We start from the raw sequence: 21,056 nt of genomic DNA, 5'->3' as shown, positions 1-21,056 counted from the left end.
TGTAAGAATGTAAGTGAAGATCCTAAATCTTCATCTTGCCAGGTTTCATTTATCTTAGACTTTTATTGTGATAGGACAGAAGCCAGATGAGTTTGGCGAGCTTCTCCCTCTCTCTCTCTCTTCCCCTTTAAGGACTTTTTTACAATTTGTCCTTCAGCTTGGCACACACACACACACATACACACACACACACACACACACACACACACACACACACACACACACACACACACACACACAGCTGGTGGATTGCCTGTCAGGATGAAAACTGATTCCACTTTCTCAGTCTGGCTCTCGGGGCGCCATTCAAGGCCAGCAGACACACACACACACACACACACACACACACACACACACACACACAGGTAACAGAAGAGAAACCGTCTGAGTGTTTCTGTGTCGTGTGGCTCTAATAACTACATTACCCATGAGCCTCTGGGAGTCAGTCTTTAGGTCTTAATTACATAAATAACTGATTTATTTACTTAATCTTTGATTTTATTCTTCCGTGTCTTCCGTGTTTTTTTCGGTTTCGGTCACATAAACAATAAATCAGGGGTCTCAAAGTCGTGGCCCGCGGGCCAATTGTGGCCCTCATGGCGATATTTTGTGGCCCCGACCTTGATATGAAAGTTTAATGTGAGTTTTATATGAATGTTGTGTGGAAGGTCCCTTTATTGCTCCAGCTGGAGCTTTGTTTACCTTGTTTCTATGACGACGTTAACAAAAAGAAAGGCAGCTGCTACCGGACCGTTTATTATTATTATTATTATTATTATTATTATTATTATTATTATCTGCCGTGTTTTTGTTACCGCAAGAAGTGGAAATATTATGTAATATCATTTTCTGTTATTTTATGTCCTTTTAAATAATTTTATGTCCTTTTTGTAATTTTGTGTATTTATCTTTTAGGTAGTTTTGTGTCTTTTTTTGGTCATTTTGTGTCTTTTTTAAAATAATTTTGTGTTTTTTTTAGTAAGTTTGTGTATTTTTTGGGTTATGTTGTGTCTTTTTAAAAAAATGTTTCTTTTTTTGGTAATTTTGGTTTTTTTTTTGTAATTTTGTGTCTTTTTTTAGTGATTTAATGTCCTTTTTTGTAATTTTTTGTCTTTTTTGGGAAATTTTGTGTCTTTTTTGTAGTAATTTTATGTCCTTTTTTAGTAATTTTGTGTATTTTTGGGGTAATTTTGTGTCTTTTTTTGGTCATTTTGATACTGCCTCCAGCGACCCCCGAGGTAATTTCAGTTTGAGACCGCTGCTCTACATACATCAAATAAACCGGCTCGGCCATGACAAGTTTTATGACTTTTCTAAAGGTTTTGACAAACAGTTTTCAAATTATTCAACAAAAACACGCCAAAAAATCCCCCCAGTGTAACCCTATGGAGAGGCTAGAGTGATGACGTCATCGCTAGGGTGGAGAGGGAGACAGAAATGTTCTGTATTATTTAACAGGTGGTTTTTTTTTGCATTCTACTACATTATGATGAATAAATTACCTTTATTACAAATATTAACCATAAAATAAAATATAAGGAGACTTTTACTTTTACAGTATAATTTTATTGTTAAATTACAGCGAATTCTGTGTAAAAAATACAATAAATACTCATCATGTGACTGAATGTAAAATTAAGTAATTTTTCTCTTTTCTGATAGTTAATTTGATATTAAATGACAAGAAAAATGTGTCGTGGGATGATTTATAAAGATAAATAATAAATAACTGTTGTTTATCTGATCTGTGAAAGTGTTTCTGGACTCTGAACGACTCAAAGTGTTTAGAGAATTAACCTCACTTCCTTTATCGAGCTTTTCATTAGTGTGTGTGTGTGTGTGTGTGTGTGTGTGTGTGTGTGTGTGTGTGTGTGTGTGTCTGTGTGTGTGTGTGTGTGTGTGTGTGTGTGTGTTTTATTCCTTGAATCATTAATTTGCTGCTCGGAGCCAAAAGCAGCCCTGATGTCAATTCTCATTCAGTGAGACACGCTGAGAAACACACACACACACACACACACACACACACACACACACACATACACACACACACACACGCACACACACACAGCTCACCTTGGAGAGCTGGTGGCTTTATTTAGGTTTTCTGGAGACTTTTTGTTCCCTCACGTCATTTGCACGTCAACGTCAGAGCAGAAACTGTTTTCATTTAACTCTTAAAACACTGAGAGAAATGACTCCACACTCATTTCTCTGACATTTAGTAGATTTGTGTATTTTGTGAGATTGTGTGTCAGCTCTTGTGTTGTGTTGCTGCTTATTGTGAGTCTAGTGTGTCAGCCATCCATCCTCTGAATGCTCCAGGTCACAAAATGACACAAAATGATCAAAAAGGACATAAAATGACCAAAAAAAGACACAAATTGACCAAAAAAGACACAAAATGACCAAAAAAAGACATAAGACCAAAACTGACACAAAATTACCACAAATAGACACAAAATTACCAAAAAATACCAAAAATACCAAAAAAGACATAAAATCACCAAAAATGACACAAATTGACAATAAAAAGACACAAAATTACATAAAACGACACAAAATTACCAAAAATGACATAAATTGACCACAAAATGACACAAAATGATCATAAAAAGACAAAAAATTACATAACTGACCACAAAATGATATGAAATTACCAAAAAAGACACAAAATTACCAATTAAAGAGACAAAATAACCAAAAATGACACACAATTAGCAAAAAAAAAAAAAAAAAAGACCCCATTGATGCAGCTCACAGACTGTTTAGGACCCCAGGATGCACAAAGACTCACACAAGAGGACACAACAACACATTTTACTCCTTTTCTCCTGGAACGTTATTGTGGTTGGTTCCAAAGACTTAGAGGACCCAGAATGGAGCCTTGTGGAACTCCACATGTCATTTTTTCTCGCTATCTCCATGAGAAAACCTGCATGGTTTCTACCGCAAACTACATTTGATTTACATAGGTGGGCATGTCTCTAAAGAGGAGACTTTTGGGTACAAATAGAACCTATTTCTATTCAGATATCTTGAGGTCAAAGGTCAAGAGTCTCAGGTTTACACTCAGACCAGATTTATGCAGCCGCGATTTATGAAGATGCTAAAAAAACCCCGAAGTTAGAAACGTCATATTTAATTCTCTTTCTCTCTCTCCACAGTCGACGCCCACATGACCTGCTGACATCACCAGGCCCCGCCCCCTTCCTCCTCCTCCCCCCTCCCCCTCCCCCCTCTGACATCATGGCTCCGTCTGATTGGCCGTTCCCGTGGCGACTGCTGCTGCTGCTGCTGCTCGCTCTCTCGTCCTGTTTCCTGAGCGAGGCGGCGCCGTCGACCACGCCGTTCCCCAAAGACCTGGAGCCAATCAACACGGTCGGCTGGGAGCGTGAGTCCTGCTCTCCCATTGGTTCATTCTCTTCCTGTTTCTGATTGGACGAAATCAAACTGCTCTCCGATTGGTTCTGTTGGTCATTAAACTGTTTAACTTTTAATATTGAATTAAAAATACATGTTTTACTTCTATAAATGTATTAATTTGAGCAGTTTTATTAGATATTTAGATTTAAGTAAGATAAATTTAGATTCAACACATTTATAAAACATCTTTACATGTATTTTATAAGATCAATTTAGAAAGACATTTAAAAAAGACAAAAAATTACTAAAAACAAGACACAATTACCAAAAAAACACAAAATGGTCAAAAAAAGACACAAAATTACCAAAAAGGAAATAATATGTCAATAAAAGATAGAAAATGACCAAAAAAGACACAAAATTACCAAAAACGACATACCAAAAATGAAAAAAGTTGATTAAAGTCGGAGCTTTACATTCAGATTAATCGCCGTCTTTGCATTAATAAATGTGTGTGTGTGTGTGTATGTGTGTGTGTGTGTGTGCAGACTCGTACCTGTTTCCAGGGTTTCAGGGTCTCCTGCAGGACAACGACACGCTGAGACTCGGTCTGGACTTCCAGAGACTTCTACGCATCAACCACATGCTGTACATCGCTGCCAGGTACACACACACGCACACACACACACACACACACACACACACACACACACACACAACCCTCTCTGACTCTGTGTGTGTGTGTGTGTCTGCAGGGATCATGTGTTTGCAGTGAATCTGACGACGGCTTCAGACGACTTCGTCCCTCAGCTGGTGAGTGACATCATCAACATGGTCATATCTCCAGCCTCTCCTGTCAAATTACACAAAATTACCAGAAAAAGACACAAAATGATGGAAATAAACCCAAAATAACCAAAAGAAGACATAAACATTAAAAAAAAGACCAAATATTAGTATTAAAAAGCGTCTCCTCTCTCTCTGAGAGGTCTGATTTTGACACAAATATCAACATTTTAACAGAAGTTTTGTCTTTTTTGCATCATTTTACACCTTTTTTGTGTCTTTTTTTGGTAATTGTGTGTCATTTTACATATTTTTGGGTCATTTTGTGTCTTTTTTGTGTTTTTCTTGTCCTTTTTGCTAATGTCTGTTTTTTGCGTCATTTTACACATTTTTTGTTTTTTTCTGTCTTTTTTGTCTCTTTTTGTGTCATTTTACATCATTTTTGGTCATTTTGTGGCATTTTACATCTTTTCACTTTTTATAACATAAAACTTTGTTCCCGATGATGCGTTCAAGGACCGTCTGGAAGTTTAAACTCTGACGATGATGTCTGTTAACATCAACGATGGATTCATGGTGACGTTTTAAAGAAAGCAGGAACTACATCTAGTTAATTTAAGGCCCTGCAGAACAACTCGTTATGTTTTATCCACCTTTTTTATTGCACTTTGTCATATTTTCTCCATTTACAGGAACCTCAGCAGAGACTTCATCATGTTACGTCATAATCAACTGTGTTTGTGTGTTTGTTTGTTTGTTTGTTCCAGAAGCTGACGTGGCGCTCCAGAGATGTTAGCAAGTGCACGGTGCGCGGGAAGAACAGCGTGAGTCTGAAACACGAGATCTCTCTCAGACTGGATTTAATAAAGTTCAGAAACACTGGAGATTATTAGATTATTACATTATTAGATGAAAAGTTGAGACGTTTGTGGTGTTTTTCAGGACGAATGCTACAACTACGTCAAAGTTTTGGTGCCCCGTAACGACGAGACGCTGTTCGCCTGCGGGACCAACGCCTTCAACCCCACCTGCAGGAACTACAAGGTAGGCTACAAGCCCATCCTTGTTCTTGTATCTTTGTGAGGACGCTTCATTGACGTAATGCGTTACCGAGCCCCTTACTCTAACATTAACCATCACAACAACCCGAACCTAAACCTATTATAACCTTAACTGGAAAAGTCTTCAAAATGGTCCTGCCAAAAGACACAAAATGACCAAAAAAAGATGTAATATGACACAAAAATGACACAAAATGACCAAAAAAGATGTAAAATGACACAAAAAAGACACAAAATTACCAAAAAAGATATAAAATTACACAAAAAAACACACAAAATGACCAAAAAAAGATGTAAAATGACATGAAAAACACACAAAATTACCAAGAAAGACATGGAAGAAACATAAAAAGACAAAATGACCCAAAAAGATGTAAAATAACACAAAAAGACACAAAAAGACACAAAATGACCAAAAAAGATGTAAAATGACACAAAAATGACACAAAATTAACAAAAAAGATGTAAAATGACACGAAAAACACACAAAATTACTAAGAAAGACATGGAAGACACAAAAAAAGACAAAATGGCCCAAAAAGATGTAAAATAACACAAAAAGACTCAAAAAGACACAAAATGACCAAAAAAGATGTAAAATGACACGAAAAACACACAAAATTACCAAGAAAGACATGGAAGACACAAAAAAAGACAAAATGGCCAAAAAACATGTAAAATGAGACAAAAAAAGACACAAAATTACTAAAAAAGACATGAAAGACACACAAAAAAAAGACAAAACACGATGTAAAATGACACAAAAATGACACGAAATTACCAAGAAAGACATGGAAGACACAAAAAAGAAACAAAATGACAAAACACGATGTAAAATGACACGAAAAACACACAAAATTACCAAGAAAGACATGGAAGACACAAAAAAAGACAAAATGGCCAAAAAACATGTAAAATGAGACAAAAAAAGACACAAAATGACTAAAAAAGACATGAAAGACACAAAAAAGAAACAAAATGACAAAACACGATGTAAAATGACACAAAATGACCGGGCGCAGTAATGTGCTGCCCACTGCTCCTTGCATGGTGTGTTCACTTGTGTGTAAAAAAAGGATGGGTTAAATGCAGAGGTTGAATTTCCCCATTGTGGGATTAATAAAGTACTCTAAAAAAAAAAAAAAGAAAAAAAAAAAGAAAAACACACAAAATTACCAAGAAAGACATGGAAGACACAAAAAAAGACAAAATGGCCAAAAAGGATGTAAAATGACAAAAAATGACCCAAAAAGATGTAAAATAACACAAAAAGACACAAAAAGACGAAAAAAGACACAAAAAGACATAAATGATGAAAAATTACACAAAAAACACACAAAATTACCCAAAAAAGATTTAAAATGACACAAATAGACACAAAATTTCCACCAAAACACACAAAAAGCACACACACACCTGCAGGATCTACAAGATTACATGCCTGCAGACACACACTGCTGCTTCACTTCTTAAATCCTTTTAATAACGGGAACTCTGCTGCTGCTGCAGAATAAATATAACCTGCACAGTGTGTGTGTGTGTGTGTGTGTGTGTGACCTGCCTATTATCCTCTCAGCTGTAGTATTTCCACACACACACGCTGTCAGGTTAATGAGCAGGAGCCGACATGACTTTTATTGTGGCGGGGTGTCGCTCTGCCTGCTAATTGAAAGTGTCGGCGGCGGCGAACACAAAGCGTTTTGCGGCGGCGGTTTGATTGACAGGCGCTGACCCCGTTTAACAGGAAGAAAACAACAAGTTCAGCTGAGACGACGAGCCTCCGCTTCCTGTTGGAAGAGTTCAGATCCAGAGACGAGACGCTGCTGGTTGTTCTCTTTAAACATCTTCTCCTGCAACACACACTTCTGGAATTAAAACATGTTTCTATATTAACAATCTGAACCTCAACAAGCACTTTATTATTTCACTGCAACATATAAAATCTATAAAAGTCCTGCAGCTCTGGAATCAGCACAATCAGAACAACTCAAACAGTCTTTGTGCAAAATAACACATTTAGAATGAGAGAAACCAGAAAAAATGATATTTTATTTAGATAAATTATGAGTTATAAGGAATAAAATCTGAATTATAAGTGTCATTAATGTTGTTATAAATGTAAAATGACACAAAAAAGAGACAAAATGACCATAAAAGATGTAAAATGACACAAAATAGAGACAAAATGACCAAAAAAGATGTAAAATGACACAAAAAGAAACAAAATGACCAAAAAAGATGTAAAAATGATTATAAAATGACACAAAAAAAGACACAAAATGACCAAAAAAGATGTGAAATGACACTGAAATGACACAAAAAGATACAAAATGACCAAAAAAGATGTAAAATGACACAAAAAAGACACAAAATGACCAGAAAAGATGTAAAAATGACACAAAATGACCAAAAAAATTGTAAAATGACACTAAAATGAGACAAAATGACACAAAAAGACACAAAATGTCCAATATAGTTCTAATATAAATGTTCAATTAGCTTGGCGCTGTAATGTTTGATCAGGTCAGAGTTCAGGATGATTTCACAGTAAAACATCATCATGTTTTTATCTGCTGAGAATAAAAGCTGACAGCAGCAGGTCCCAGGCTGAATAAACCTCCGTTAGCCATTCAGCTAGCATAGCGTAGCGTAGCGTAGCTGCTGTTATCAGGGCCGGGCTGCCAACATGACGTATGATCGGAGCGCTATCAGCTCAGATTACATCCTCAACATCATCTGCAGCAGAATCCACTTAGAATAAACAAACTTACCGACTGCCAGCAGCTCGTCTCCTCCTGCAGCACAACACAAGTTTATTAGGTCACTTCTCTACATACAGAAAAGGTTTGAAATCACAAATGTTCTACTGAGAATCAAACATTTGTGTGTTAATCGTCCACCAGATAAATAAAGCATTTTAATTTGTTAAAGGTCAGCATGACAAGAAGTGTGTTTCAGTCAGACTTTTTAAAAAGTTAGGACATTTTTTTAGAAAGTTAGGACACTTTTTAGAAAGGTAGGACATTTAAAGAAAATTAGAATTAGGAATTTTTTTTTTAAATAATTCGATTTTTTTAGAAATTTAGGATATTTTTTGGAAAGTTGGGTAATTAACAAAGTGTTCTATTTGTACCCAGACATGCCCACCTATGCAAATCAAATGTAGTTTGCGGTAGAAACCATACAGGTTTTCTGATGAAGAAAGCGAGCAAAACAACATGCGGTGTTCCGCAAAGCTCCATTCTGGGTCCTCTATCTCTTTGGGTGAGGACTGAGGACAGTTTTAAGAAAGTTAGGACATATTTTAGAAACTAAGGAGATTTTTAGAAAGTTAGGACTGTTTTTAGAAACGGAGGACATTTTTTAGAAAGTCAGATGGTTTTAATAACTGAGAGACAGTAACAGTAACACTGATTACAGACATTCTGAGTCATATTAACAACACGACCAGCAGTGATCTCTGAGTCTCTGACGGACTCTTCATTAACGTCTTTTATTTATTAACGTCTTTTATTACATCGTCCTCCTAGATGGCGTCCCTGGAGCAGGTGGGGGAGGAGCTGGTGGGTCAGGCTCGATGTCCCTTCGAGTCGGGACAGTCCAACGTGGGACTGTTCGCTGGTCAGTTCAACTCTTTCACCATCAATAAACCTCATGAAACTGATTTCTGCTGCTCCGCCTCTTTGTGAAGCTACAGGCATGATGTGGATATATGACATGAATCATTAATGAGATTTAAATTTGAAACAAACAAACACAGATATTCTCAGTTCCCACTCTCTAGTTTATAAGGTTTGGTGCATTTTATGACTAAAGCATGAAACTTTCTCCTGGTTTTATAGACCATGAAGTTTATTTTCAGACGTGGAGGCTTTTCAGATTTGACGGTCATAAAATGTCATCTAACAAGTCCAAGTCTCCACCTGGAAAATACTCATATACCTCTAGGGTACAGAGCCAAACTGAAGCTTTAAACTAAAGTATGTGACAGGACCATGGCTGAACATGAAGGAGCATGAAAGGAAAGGAAGATACAAGGAAGGAAGGACGATACAAGGAAGGAAGGAAGGAAGGGAGGAACAAGGAAAGAAGGAAGGAAGTAACAAGGAAGAAAAGAAGGAAGGAAGAAACAAGGTAGGAAAGAAGGAAGAATGGAACATGGAAAGAAGGAAGGGAGGAAAAATCATGAAGGAAGGAAAAAGGAAGGAAGGGAGGAAGGAAGGAAGCAACAATCAAGGAAAGAAGAAAGGAACAAGGAAGGAAGGAACAATCAAGTAAATTAGGAAGGAAGGAAGGAAGGAAGGAAAGAATGAAGGATCATGGCTGAGGAAGCAAAAGTATCTTTATTAGAACAAAGATAAACATGGTTATAGTGGTTATAATGGTTATAGTGGTTATAATGGTTATAGTGGTTGTAGTGGTTATAATGGCTATAATGGTGGGTGATGTGGCAAAAAAATGTAAAAATGCAACACAACCTTTGGGTCTGTAGATTAGATGCTGAAACGTTCATGCTTCAGTCATTGAATGCACCGTTGGTTTGTTTATCTGCTGACTAACTGTAGCCTCTGACCTTTGACCTTTGACCTGTCCCTCTCTGACCTTTGACCCGTACCGCTCTGACCTTTGACCTGTCCCTCTCTGACCTTTGACCTGTCCCTCTCTGACCTTTGACCTGTGTTTCTCAGGAGGAGACTTCTACTCGGCCACCATGACCGACTTCCTGGCGAGCGACGCCGTCATCTACCGGAGCCTGGGGGACGGCCGGCCCGTCCTCCGCACCGTCAAGTACGACTCCAAGTGGCTCCGAGGTCAGTTTCCAACGCCAGACCAGTCCGCTAGAGCCCCCATCACTCTGCCCCGGGTCTTTGGTTCTAGACTCAAAACGACTGAGTCCAGTTTACCATTTATTGGAAGAATAATAGCCAAATCAATGAGCTGCTGGACTCTGGTCTTATACGTTTGTTTCTTAGTTCCTTTTTGTCTTATACGTTTGTTTCTTAGTTCCTTTTTGTCTTATGTGTTTGTTTCTTAGTTCCTTTTTGTCTTATATGTTTGTTTCTTAGTTCCTTTTTGTCTTATACGTTTGTTTCTTAGTTCCTTTTTGTCTCATATGTTTGTTTCTTAGTTCCTTTTTGTCTTATACGTTTGTTTCTTAGTTCCTTTTTGTCTTATGTGTTTGTTTCTTAGTTCCTTTTTGTCTTATATTTGTTTCTTTGTTCCTTTTTGTCTTATACGGTTGTTTCTTAGTTCCTTTTTGTCTTATGTTTGTTTCTTAGTTCCTTTTTGTCTTATACGTTTGTTTCTTAGTTCCTTTTTGTCTTATACGTTTGTTTCTTAGTTCCTTTTTGTCTCATATGTTTGTTTCTTAGTTCCTTTTTGTCTTATATTTTTGTTTCTTAGTTCCTTTTTGTCTTATATGTTTGTTTCCTAGTTCCTTTTTGTCTTATATGTTTGTTTGTTAGTTCCTTTTTGTCTTGTATGTTTGTTTTTTAGTTCCCATTTTTGATCCCTGATCTAGTTCTAACTGGTAAATGTTCGTGAACAGTCACTGAAGTTTTAACAAATAATCGTTTTAACACACAGTATTCACTCTCTGAAGTTTTTCACTCTGCAGACGAGCTGCAGGGCAGAAAAATCATGTTTAATAAATCTACAGAACACTCAAAACCAGGACACTTTTTTAGAAACTCTGACTGATCGGTGCTTCGCTGATTGATTCTTTCTGCAGTTTTTCTTTGTGCAGACGAGCTGCAGGTCACAATAATTAATAAATCTGAAGACATAAATCTTTTTATTTAAAGGTTTAAAACAACAAACATTCAGTTAAGGAAACATTTCATGTCACCGATTTGTTGATTAACAGTTGAAGTTTGTGAAATTTACTGGAACTATAATTCTAATAATTTATTAATCAGTTATAGCTTCGAGTTTCACATCGTTTGTTTACAGTATTTACATTTCTTCATATATTTCTGCTTTGATCTCAGCATCACTCTGCAGTTTTACGTGTTTTATTTGCAGATTTCTTTATCAGAATAAAGTGAAATATCAGACGGACATCAGAGAGCAAACTGAGCAGGAGCTGCTTGTTTATCTGCTGCTAACAAATGTTTTATTTTTTATTTTTTACTCAGGCTGATATATTCAGACACACACACTCAGTTCTCTCCACTCTGACATTTCACGGTCAATCAAAGCAAAAGAAAGATGATTTATAGCGACGATAAAACAACAAAAGTAATCAATAATAATAAAAGATGAGGGGAAACAGATAAACAGCAGGAAGAGAATCACAAACTGTAAATAAATAAATCAGCTGATCACTGAACGTAACAGACAGCTTCACCTCTAACTTCTTCTTCTTCTTCTTCTTCTTCTTCCTCTTCTTCTACTTCTTCTTCTTCTTCTTCTTCTCTCTGCAGAGCCACACTTCCTGCACGCCATCGACTACGGAAACTACGTTTACTTCTTCCTCAGTGAGATCGCCGTGGAGTACACCGCGCTGGGCAAGGTGTGTGTTTGTGTTTTGATGTGAATAAAGTTTATTTATTTAAAACGAAACAAACTGATAGAATCACCATAATCATAATATTCACCATAATGAAGAAGAGAACTAAAAGAATATAAAACCTTCATGTGCATCTCCATAAACTAAATATGATCTGATTTTATTAAACACACATGTTAAACAGTGTAGAATGAAGTGTAAACGTGTTTATTTGTTTATTTGTTTATTTTAAAGGATCCCCATTAAGACGACAGCTAGTCTTCCGGGGGTCCAGACAATCATTTTCAATAGAATACCACAGGCATTACAAATTCAAGTCATAATAAAAATATATAAAAAGGAAAACAAAAGAAAAGAAAAAGAAGTATTATACTCTATTGTATTACGTAGCATTTAGAGCAATTAATCATGTTTGAATTTGAATTGCTTAACTTGAATAATTGCATTAAAAAGCTGAATTTGAATCACATCATTTGATTTTGTGTTGTTCAATTTGAATCATTGCATTGAAAAACTGAATCTGAATTGTAATTTCAAACTGAATTTATTAGTTTGGAACTGAAACATTCAGTTCTCACAATTCAAATTCAGTTCGCAAAAGTCAATTTCAATTTTCTGCGACGAACATCCGGGTAGTTAAGGCAGAGCAATCGAGCTCAGATACACAGAGCGCCAAGTCAAAATGTAAAAAAGTCAAAATGAAAAAAAAGTCAAAATTATGAAAAAAAGGTCAATTAGAAAAAAAGTTGAAATCACGATAAAAAGTCAAAATAACAAGAAAATACTTCAAAATGCGTAAAAAAAAATGTAAATCACAAAAAAGTCCAAATAACAAGAAAAAAGTTGAAGTCACGAGAAAAAAGTCAAAATAATAAGAAAATAGTCAAAATAATCCAAAAAGAAATACTTCAAAATGAGTAAAAAAAATTGAAATCACCAAAAAAAGTCAAAATTACAAGAAAATAATCAAAACAACAAGAAAAACGTTTAAGTCACAAGAAAAAAGTCAAAATGAAAAAAAAAGTAAGTTGTATAACTTCGGCCAATCAGCACTTCCGTTTTCTTTTGTAACATTTGTTGCCACCCCGTTGCCATGGCGCCTCTAGACCTAAAAGAGGCTCTACCTAGCAACCAGTCCACTATTCGCCCCTCCAGTGTTATATGAATGAGTATTTGAGCGGTAAATGATTTTATTATAAAAAGATTTAGGAGTCTGAGTATTAATTATTTTATATTTTATATTATTACATCAGCAGAGAGTCTGTCCTCACGTGTCTCCGTCTCTGCAGGTGGTTTTCTCTCGAGTCGCACGAGTTTGTAAGAACGACAATGGAGGCTCGCCGCGAGTCCTCGAGAGATACTGGACCTCCTTCCTCAAGGTGAGTCCACACTGAGGGACGGGGACTGTCCCTGAGGTGTCCCCAGGGTGATTTTAAGAAACTCAGGACATTTTTAGAAAGTTAAGACATTTTTTATTGTGATCGTGATGATGTGGAGTTCATTATTTGCATATTTCAGGACATTTGACGTCATTATTGTTGAGTTTATGTCTGTCTCTAACTGTGTGTGTGTGTGTGTGTGTCCAGGCTCGTCTCAACTGTTCTGTCCCCGGAGACTCCTTCTTTTACTTCGACGTCCTTCAGTCTCTAACCAACGTCCTGCAGATCAACCAGAGACCTGCTGTGGTCGGAGTCTTCACCACGCAGTCCAACAGGTACGTCTGTCCCTGTGGGGACACGTCTGTCCCTGTGAGGACACGTCTGTCCCTGTGGGGACACGTCTGTCTCAGTGGGGACTCGTCTCACACTTACACCTGAAGACATTTTTTAAAAAGTTAGGACATTTAGACAATAAAGACCAATTAGTTTAAATAATGTTTTCTACTGTGAAAATATTTATGTAAAGTTGGGACTGTTTTGACTATAATGTGTGTGTGTGTGTGTGTGTGTGTGTGTGTGTGTGTAGTATCCCTGGTTCTGCTGTATGTGCGTTCTACATGGACGACATCGAGAAAGTCTTCAACGGGAAGTTCAAGGAGCAGCGGACCAGCGACTCGTCCTGGACACCTGTCCCCGATGAACAGGTCCCCAGACCCAGGTGGGTCCTCACCAGGACTGTCTCTATATCTGTGTCTCTCAGTCCCTTTGTCTATGTAGGACTGCCTTTGTGTCTCTGCAGTAGGGTTGTCACAATACTAAAATGTTCAACTCGATACCGATACTCAGGAAAATATTCGAAACTCTATACCATACCATACCAATACCATTTTCGATTCCACCAGGATAAAAACAAAGAGCCCAAAATTTAACAGAAATATTTTTATTAACAAGAAAAATGCAACATGTAAAAATGAACAGAACCACAGGTTAAATATTTATAATAAAAACAGTTGTGTAAAAAGAAACTGCAACTATGATAACAAGCTTCAGATACTTGATACTTTTGAAAATGAGTATCGTATCCGGATACAACGTTTTAGTATCGTTACTTTTTTGAGTATCGATACTTTTGACAACCCTACTCTGCAGGACTGTCCCTGTGTCTCTGTGTCCCTGTAGGACTGTCTCACCTGTCTGTCTCTCCTCAGACCGGGGACGTGTGCCGGAGACGGTCCTGCTGCAGACTACAAGTCTTCGGTCCAGTTCCCCGACGAGACGCTGACCTTCATCAAGTCGTATCCTCTGATGGACGAAGCTGTCCCCTCAGTCAACGACCGTCCCTGCTTCACCAGGACGTCCAGCAGGTCTGTCTCACACACACACACACACACACACACACACACACAGACACACACACACACTAAATCATGTGAAGTGAAATGAAAGGTCTGTCTGGAGAGACTCAAATATCAGCACATCATGACTCATCATCATCGTCCACCTTTATTAATATCTCAGATGAGATTGAGAGGAAGCAGCAGGAGAAACAGGAAGCTTCTGTTTGTTGTTATTTGTTGTTCCTTGTTTGTGTAAAACGATCAGATTAGTTTTTAATAAAAGCAGACAGAGTGCTGGATGGTTACAGAGCAGGGGCCGGATTCACAAACGTCTCTTAAGATAAAACTTCTTAAGACAAAAATAAGAATGTTCTTAAATGCTATTCACTATTTTTTTCTTAAGAATTGTCGTTTGTCTTAGGAACTTCTTAGTTTTCTCCTTTAGGACGTTCTTAGATTTTCACCTTAAGATCACTCGCGTGACAATAACGTGAGAAATCCCATCTAAAAGTAATAATAGTAAGGACATGGTTTCAGTTACTTGGCCTACTTAAATAATATGTTCACAGTGATTAATTAAGTTTTTATAGAAACTGAGGACACTTTTTAGAAACTGAGAACATTTATTTTAGAAAGTTAGGACATTTTTTAGAAAGTTAGGACACTTTTTAGAAACCGAGGACACTTTTTACAAAGTTGGGACACTTTAAGAAAGTTAGGACATATTTTAAAAAGTTAGGACATTTTTTTTTGAAAGTTAGGACACATTTTAGAAACAGAGAACACTTTTTTAAAGTTAGAACATTTTTTTTAGAAAGTTAGGACACAATTTAGAAACTGAGGACTGCTGAGGGCTTCTCTTTAAGTTGGGAAGAAATATGAGAAGAAAACAAAGAACTTTGTTTTCAAGAATCTCATTTGTTCTCAAGTTCTATCTTAGGAAAAAACTTCAGAGAGAAACTAAAGAAAAGACAACAATTTCTTCATGAATACCAAATCTTCTTAAATTTTGTCTTAAGAGCAAAGTTAAGAAAATAAGTGGCACTTCAGAAGGTTTTTCTTCTTAAGAATACTTTGTGAATCCAGCTCCAGGATCTGTTTCTTCTCGTGGCTCTGAAACACTTTAATGAGCTGCAGCAGCTTCAGGACTGGAGCCGGGTTAATAAGAGAGGAGCAGAGGAGTGATTTAAAGTTCCACACCTGTTGTTTCACCTTCCTACGTTTCCCAGCATGCCCTTTAACCACGAACTACACCAGGGACATATGAAGAAAGTCCACAGGGGAGACTTTGATATCAAAATTAAATCAAAAACATGAAATCCTTTGGCCTTTTTTATCACTGAAACATTTCATCCTTTGAAGGTTTCAGAAAAAAGAAATGTTTTATTGCAGATCAAAAGTCTGAGTTTGAATGAGATTTCCTTCATTAAAAGATACTGAAGACTCTCGATGGAAAAGATGCTCCTGCTCTTCCTGTCAGCACAGAAAGTCCACCAGGGACACTTTTTAATTTCATCTGGGTCTGAAATCTAAATTGAATTACATACAAAAATGAATCTTTTGACCTTACGGAGACATTTGATTCTTTGAAGGTTTCAGGGAAAAAATGTTTTATTTCAAGTAAAATAAATGTGTCAATACAAATGTTTTCTTGCAGCAAAACAAACCTTTGGATTTACAAACAGACATTTTGTGATTTCAGTTTGGTAGTTTTATTCTGTTTGGCTGTTTAAGATACAAACAGCTGAAGAGTTTTTCTTTAAAAGAAGAACGACTCTGAAGACTCTCCATGGAAATGATGCTCCTGCTCTTCCTGTCAGCACTTTAACCACCAACAACGAGGGAGACAAAACAAACTTTTGGATTTACAAACTGACATTTTCTGATTTCAGTTTGGTAGATTTGTTCAGTTAAAAACACAAACAGAGCAGCAGAGTTCTTCTTCATCAAAAGATCTACACTGACGATGCTCCTGCTCTTCCTGTCAGCACTTTAACAACAACCAGGGAGACTTTGAGGATTTCTTTTATTTTTATATGAAGAAAGTCCATGTGGGGAAACAATTATATCCTTTATCGGGGAAAAAGTGAAGATTTCTCTCCGTGGGAAAAGATGCTCCTGCTCTTCCTGTCAGCACCAACAGCTCGAGGGAGACTTTGAGGATTTTATGCGAAGGAGAGAGAAATGATCACGTCAACAAAGGACACTTTAATTTCACCTGAGTCTAAAATCAAAAATCCCAATTTAATGAAACTTTTTTGCCTTTTTGAAGATTAGAATCAGTTCTTGGTTTCAGAACCAGTCACATTTTAAGTTGATCAATAATCACATTAACGAGTTATCATTAGGGTCGTTTTTTTTTTTTTTTGAGAATTGGTGGTTGTGGGCAGTGGATGTTTAGGGGGAGATAGCAGGTCAACAATAAATGTCACATAGAAGAGGTTGACATCACATGAAGATTAATCTGAGATGAAGCTCTCGACGTGTGTCAAGTCGTTCTGGTCAAAAATATCAAATAAAAATTGACTTAATGAGTTAAATATTTATTAATTGAAACCTATTATGGTGTATAAAGGGTCATAACATTAGCGTACGATTTCTGAAGTCGATTTCCATGTTCAACTCTATCCCAGAAGTTGTTGCAGCAATTTTTGGGTTGATACCATTTGCTGCACACATTTGGTGCTCAATAATACAGTTTTATTCCTGAAACTATGTTGTTTTTGCATTAAACTGCATGTTATCAGCATAAATATGTAAAGAGGAGACTTGTGGGAACACAGAGACCGTCTTGAAAATCGCCAAAATAGCCTAACTCCTTAGATCTTCTAGTTTCATATAATATCTTTAGTAAACCCCTAAAATTGAGCCCGTTACGCCCTCCGGAAGAGAAAAAACCTTTGAATAATAACTTGTTAATTGATTATCCTCATCAGATTTCAGTTCCTCGTTGCTGGATCGGGATTTGATTGCTGGATGTTTTTCTTGGCACCTGGTTCTGTCCTTCTGGGGACAAATCTCAGAGAGATGTAGCAGGTTTACTGTCGGGGTTAATGTGGTAATAAAAAGGTGGAGCGTTTGTGTTTATGACCCTCCTGGCAGGTTTTACACATTTCTGACAGATCTATGGTGTCTCTCAGGTCCAAGCTGACCCAGATCGTGGTGGACGTGTCGGCGGGCCCCTACAAGGACCGAACCGTGATGTTCCTGGGCTCCGACGACGGACGAGTCCTGAAGGTTTTGGCGAGCACGCATCCCAACGACAGCTTCGGCTCCAAACTGCTGGAGGACATCGACGTCTACAACCCGTCCAAGTGAGTCCGAGTCCAGAGGTTTGTCTCCAGGATATTTATTATAATCCACGTGCATGTGATGATGACCTGCTGTCTGTCTGTCTGTGTGTCCAGGTGTAACGTTCAGGGGCAGGAGGACAGGACGGTTCTGGGGCTGGAGCTGGATAAAGACCATCACGCTTTGTTCGTGGCGTTCACCAGCTGCGTCATCAGAGTCCCGCTGAGCCGCTGCACCCGGCACGGAGCCTGTAAAAAGTAAGAAAAACAACAACATCCTGTTTTCTGTAAAAGTTCGCCAAAAATCCACCAGAGAAGGAAACAGTTTCTGTGATAAATTCTGGGGAAAAAAGCAGAAAGAAAGTTTTCTTTTTAAAATTCACCATAAATCCAGCATTTATCATTGAGAGAAACTTTAAAAACAGACGTTATCGTCAGAGTTTGAACTTTCCGTAGGTCTTTGAACGGATCATCAGTTATGAACGTTTACGTTATAAAAAGTGACCAAAAATTGTGTTAAAATGTTGATTTTTGTGTCAGAATCTCTTTATTCTACATGTGTCAGTGTTTCGCTCTGTGTCAGTTATATTCTGGAGTTCCTCAGGGTTCAATTCTGGGCCCACTTTCATATTCTGTACTCTCTGAACCCCACATATGTTTTCTTGAAAAAAAATCACCAAAAATCCTCCGTCTATTGTAGAAAGAAACCCTAAAAAACAGATTCATTATCATCAGAGTTTGAACGTTCCACCAGTTTCCGTGATAAATAAGTGACCAAAACTTGTTAAATGTTAATATTAGTGTCAGAATCTCTTTATTCTCCATGTGTCAGTGTTTCGCTCTGTGTCAGTTATATTCTGGAGTTCCTCAGGGTTCAAATCTGGGACCACTTTCATATTCTGAACTCTCTGAACCCCACGTATGTTTTCTTTTTTTTTAAATCACCAAAAATCCTCCGTTTATCGCAGAAAGAAACTGTAAAAACAGAGTTTTAACTCTCTTGAATGGATCATTAGTTGCAAAAAGTGCCTGTTACTTGTGTTAAATGTTGATATTTGTGTCAGAACCGCTTTATTCTCCTATGTGTCATTTAAAATAAAGCATTTGCACTAACCAGATCCTGTTAAAAACATTAAATTCTGCTCCTCGCGCAGCAGTCGAGTCCCCCAGTCCTGTTTTATTTTTGTCCCTTTTCCCCAAATGATCAAACAGTTGAATAGTTTCTTTTTCTCCATGATGAGACGAAGCTGGTGGAAGCCTCTGCAGCTGTTTCCATCTCATTCACCCCAACGCTAATTACAACCAGTCTCATTAGAGAGTGTGTGTGTGTGTGTGTGTGTGTGTGTGATGAATGAGCTCTAATTTGGGCTGCAGTGATTTCTGTTCTATAAATGAAGCTCTTTTCACTCATATTTAACTCTTCACACTCTCGCTGCCGCAGTAATTGATCGTGTTGCCAAATTAATCTCAGTTTATCAAAGTTAATGTTTAAAACCATCCTGATGTTTGAAAGGTTTCCAAAATGAATTAAATTAAAAAGGTTTTTGGCTGGATTCTGTGTTGCAGAAAACTCTTTTCTCCGGCATATTAATAGTTTAAAACTGTTTCTTTTTTTACATTTTCCTCTCTGTGTTCTATATAAAATCTATATATAAAACATCCTGCAGCTTCACAGTGTCTCTGAGGAGCAGAATTTAATGTTTTTAACAGGATCTGGTTAGTGCAAATGCTTTATATTAAATGACACATGGAGAATAAGGAGATTCTGACACAAATATCAATATTTAACACAAGTCACTTTTTGCAACTAATGATCCGTTCAAGAGAGTTAAAACTCTGTTTTTATAGACTCTTTCTACGATTAACGGAGGATTTTTGGTGATATTGTAAAAGAAAACATACGTGGGGTTCAGAGAGTTCAGAATTTTAAAGTGGTCCCAGAATTGAACCCTGAGGAACTCCAGAATATAACTGATACAGAGCTAATGCACCAACACTGACACATGGAGAATATAGAGATTCTGACACAAATATCAACATTTAACACAAGTTTTGGTCACTTTTTATAACGTAAACATTCATAACTGATGATCCGTTCAAAGACCGTGGGAAAGTTCAAACTTTGAAGATAATGTCTGTTTTTACAGTTTCTCTCTATGATAAACGCTGGATTTATGGTGTTTTTTCAAAAAAGAAAACTTTCTTTCTGCTTTTTTTTTCAAAATTTGAAATGTTGTGTTTTTGTAATGCAGACTCAAAGAAGATATAACAACTTCCTCCTCTCTCTCTCTCTCCCTCTCTCTCCCTCTCTCGTTCCCTCTCCCTCTCGCTCTCCCTCTCTCGAGCTCGTTCCCTCTCTCTCGCTCCCTCTCTCTCTCTTTCCTTCTCTCGCTCTCTCTTGCTCTCTCTCTCTCGCTCTCGTTCCCTCTCACTCTCTCTCACTCTCTCTCCCTCATTATCTCTCCCTCTCTCCCTCTCCCTCTCGCTCTCCCTCTCTCAATCTCGTTCCCTCTCTCTCGCTCTCTCTCTCGCTCCCTCTCTCTCTTTCCTTCTCTCGCTCTCTCTTGCTCGCTCTCTCTCGCTCTCGCTCTCGTTCCCTCTCACTCTCTCTCCCTCATTATCTCTCCCTCTCTCTCTCTTTCCTTCTCTCGCTCTCTCTTGCTCGCTCTCTCTCGCTCGCTCTCTCTCGCTCTCGTTCCCTCTCACTCTCTCTCCCTCATTATCTCTCCCTCTCTCTCTCTCCCTCTTGCTCCCTCGCTCTCTCGTTTCCTCTCTCTCTCTCTCTCTCTCCCTCATCTCTCTCTCCCTCTCTATCTCTCTCTCTCTCTCGCTCTCTGCAGAGCGTGTCTGGCCTCTCGTGACCCGTACTGCATCTGGCTGCGGACCGGGAGTTGTGCCAACATGGCACCAGGTTTCAAGTACGTGTCACTTCCTCTTTCTTTTCTTTCCTCCCTCCATCCCTCCATCCCTCCCTCTCTCCCTCGCTCCCTCTCTCGGCATCAATCGGGCAGCTAATAAAGCCGTGACGCCTCTGCTCGTATATCTGCGCCGGCTCGTATATCTGAGATGTAAATCCACGAAGCCTTTCACAGGACGGACGTGGAAACATAATGTGAACAAATGTTGGCGTGTCAGCGGCCGAACGACTGCAGCTCTGAGTGTAAATCTGCTGCAGTGAAAGACTCCGAACGTCCTGCAGCGCTTCATCTTCACCTGGAAGCTCCTCTGAGATTCCTTTACTGAAATCTAAATTGAATTATATACAAAAATTAATCCTTGGGCCTTTTTGATAACGGAAGCATTTTATTCTTTGAAGGTTTGGATAAAAA

At 37.9% G+C, this 21,056-nt stretch overlaps 1 protein-coding gene across 1 annotated transcript in view; it reads left to right on the top strand.

The window, feature by feature from the left end:
- LOC131984327 (semaphorin-6D-like) overlaps nucleotides 1-21,056 on the top strand; it is a 117,731-nt gene that overhangs the window by 56,378 nt on the left and 40,297 nt on the right. The window contains exons 4-18 of the mRNA XM_059349186.1: nucleotides 3,165-3,391; nucleotides 3,912-4,026; nucleotides 4,119-4,176; nucleotides 4,917-4,973; nucleotides 5,092-5,193; nucleotides 8,741-8,831; nucleotides 9,899-10,021; nucleotides 11,636-11,724; nucleotides 13,011-13,100; nucleotides 13,308-13,435; nucleotides 13,687-13,818; nucleotides 14,309-14,464; nucleotides 17,578-17,751; nucleotides 17,845-17,985; nucleotides 20,568-20,645. Of these exons, the coding sequence (XP_059205169.1) occupies nucleotides 3,247-3,391; nucleotides 3,912-4,026; nucleotides 4,119-4,176; nucleotides 4,917-4,973; nucleotides 5,092-5,193; nucleotides 8,741-8,831; nucleotides 9,899-10,021; nucleotides 11,636-11,724; nucleotides 13,011-13,100; nucleotides 13,308-13,435; nucleotides 13,687-13,818; nucleotides 14,309-14,464; nucleotides 17,578-17,751; nucleotides 17,845-17,985; nucleotides 20,568-20,645 (1,679 nt within the window). The 5' untranslated portion in view covers nucleotides 3,165-3,246. The remainder of the gene's footprint in view (nucleotides 1-3,164; nucleotides 3,392-3,911; nucleotides 4,027-4,118; nucleotides 4,177-4,916; nucleotides 4,974-5,091; nucleotides 5,194-8,740; nucleotides 8,832-9,898; nucleotides 10,022-11,635; nucleotides 11,725-13,010; nucleotides 13,101-13,307; nucleotides 13,436-13,686; nucleotides 13,819-14,308; nucleotides 14,465-17,577; nucleotides 17,752-17,844; nucleotides 17,986-20,567; nucleotides 20,646-21,056) is intronic.

The sequence above is a fragment of the Centropristis striata genome, chromosome 14 (genome assembly GCF_030273125.1).
Source record: "Centropristis striata isolate RG_2023a ecotype Rhode Island chromosome 14, C.striata_1.0, whole genome shotgun sequence".
Lineage (NCBI taxonomy): Eukaryota > Metazoa > Chordata > Actinopteri > Perciformes > Serranidae > Centropristis > Centropristis striata.
This window is presented reverse-complemented; position numbering and strand designations above follow the sequence as displayed.